Source organism: Rhagoletis zephyria, unplaced genomic scaffold, assembly GCF_001687245.7.
Source record: "Rhagoletis zephyria isolate East Lansing unplaced genomic scaffold, Rhagoletis_zephyria_1.1 Rzeph_scaffold_56907, whole genome shotgun sequence".
Classification (NCBI taxonomy): Eukaryota; Metazoa; Arthropoda; class Insecta; order Diptera; family Tephritidae; genus Rhagoletis; species Rhagoletis zephyria.
In genome coordinates this window covers 1-1751 of record NW_016213959.1, presented here as the reverse complement: position 1 = coordinate 1751, position 1751 = coordinate 1, and the positions used below count along the sequence as shown (strand labels likewise).

The 1751-nt window shown below is 48.4% G+C and overlaps 1 protein-coding gene across 1 annotated transcript; it reads left to right on the top strand.

Annotated features, from left to right (window-relative positions):
* Window positions 1–352: 352 nt before the first annotated feature.
* LOC108356306 (solute carrier family 41 member 3-like) lies at window positions 353–958 on the top strand (the record flags this gene model as incomplete). Its single annotated transcript, XM_017607424.1, has 2 exons — window positions 353–575; window positions 650–958. Coding segments are annotated over exons 1-2 (532 nt in total), but the record flags the coding sequence as incomplete, so codon positions are not given.
* Window positions 959–1751: the final 793 nt, after the last annotated feature.

Here is a 1751-nt window from a genome sequence, read left to right as displayed (position 1 = left end):
TCGCCCTCAAAGAGTACTGAATCCTTTTACGAGGTGCAAACAGCTTGGGCAGTACTCAGGCAGATGACTCCTTCTTTTTTGACGGCTGGCTTTGCCTCTGTCTTTGCGGGCATTGTCCTTCACATGGTCACTGACTGGGCTGTCTTTGAAGCGGTAAGCTACTTTGCGAGTTTATCAGAGCTGTACATACTAAAAACGACATTGTTAGATTCCCCAACTGGAAATCATGGTGCCCGCCTTTCTGGGGCTGATTGGCAACATTGAGACGACTCTCGCCTCGAGACTGTCGACGCACGCCAACCTCGGCACACTGGACACCTGGCACGGACTGAAGACGATCCTGACGGGAAACATGCTGGTGATACAGTGTCAGGCGTCAACGGTGGGCCTCTTTGCCGCCCTGGCCTCACTGGCAATGTCGACGATCAAGGAGGAGACGAGGGATGCGATCACGCTGGACAATGTCCTCGTGCTGGCTTCAGGATCAATGATCACCTCGATTATCGCCAATTCGCTGCTCGCCACCGTCATCAGTATTGTCATCATTATGGCCAGGAGGTTTAAAATTAACCCAGGTGAGAACTTTGAAATACAAACGAGAGAGTTTTGAAACATCATAATTTTCTTTTGGGTTTTTCCTTTCCCGCAGACAACATCTCCACACCGGTGGCCGCATCAATGGGCGACGTCTGCTCGATCACCTTTCTCGCCGTCATTATGCAGCAGCTTTATGAGTGGCAGAGCAGGGTGCTCAACATTGTCCTCATTCTCGCCTTCATCTCCATTGCACCCGTTTTTGGGTACTTTGCACGGCAGAACCGGTACACAAAATCGGTCATCTACACGGGCTGGTCGGCCATTCTGGGCGCTGTTATTGTGGAGCAGCCTGGTGGCATGGTCATGCAGTCGGCTTTTGAGAAGTACAAGGTCATCTCTACCTTTCAGCCGCTGGTTAATGGTTTGTTTGTTTGCTTTGAATGGTTTGATTTGCACTGTTTACTAACACTGGTTGTTTTGTGCCACACACAGGCATCGGAAGCAATCTTGTCGGCATTCAGACGAGTCGGATGTCGACCTTTTTGCATTCAGTCAGCAAGAAGGGACAACTGCCAGAGAGCAATTCTCGCTACTGTGTTGGCCCCTTTTGGGTTTTCCTATCTAGCGGTACGAACATTTGTAGACAAATTTTTGTTTCATTTTATAAGTTTAACGCGGTTTTATCTTTTTCCCCCTTAGACACCAACGCAAAGATGGCCAGGCTGCTGATGTTGGTTGTCGTGCCGGCGCACATCTTCTTCATTGCCTTCATCTACCTGATGCAGTCCAAATTTGATTTTTCCGTCATGCTCACCGGCTGGTTCATTGGCTCCTACAGTGTGGCCGTTTTCATTCAGCTGGCCATTCTTCTCTATCTCGCCTACATTTCCGTTTTTTGGGCTTGGAGGCACAAGATCAACCCTGACAACTCGGCAATTCCCTTTACCTCGGCGCTTGCCGACGTCCTGGGCAACTGTCTCATGGCGGCGGCGTTCACCTTTCTCAAAGCAGTCAACGATCCGAATGCGAACATTGTCGATGAGACGGTTGCCTCTTCCCTTTTGACTGCATGTGCCAATGCTACCAATACTATCATTTAATTTGCATTCTATGCTTTCTTTTCTCATATTTTTCTTTTTCATTACCTCTCTTGCATTTCTCCAAACTACTGACAACAACAAGCTATTGCTGCTGTTTTTAAATGGTTTCATTTT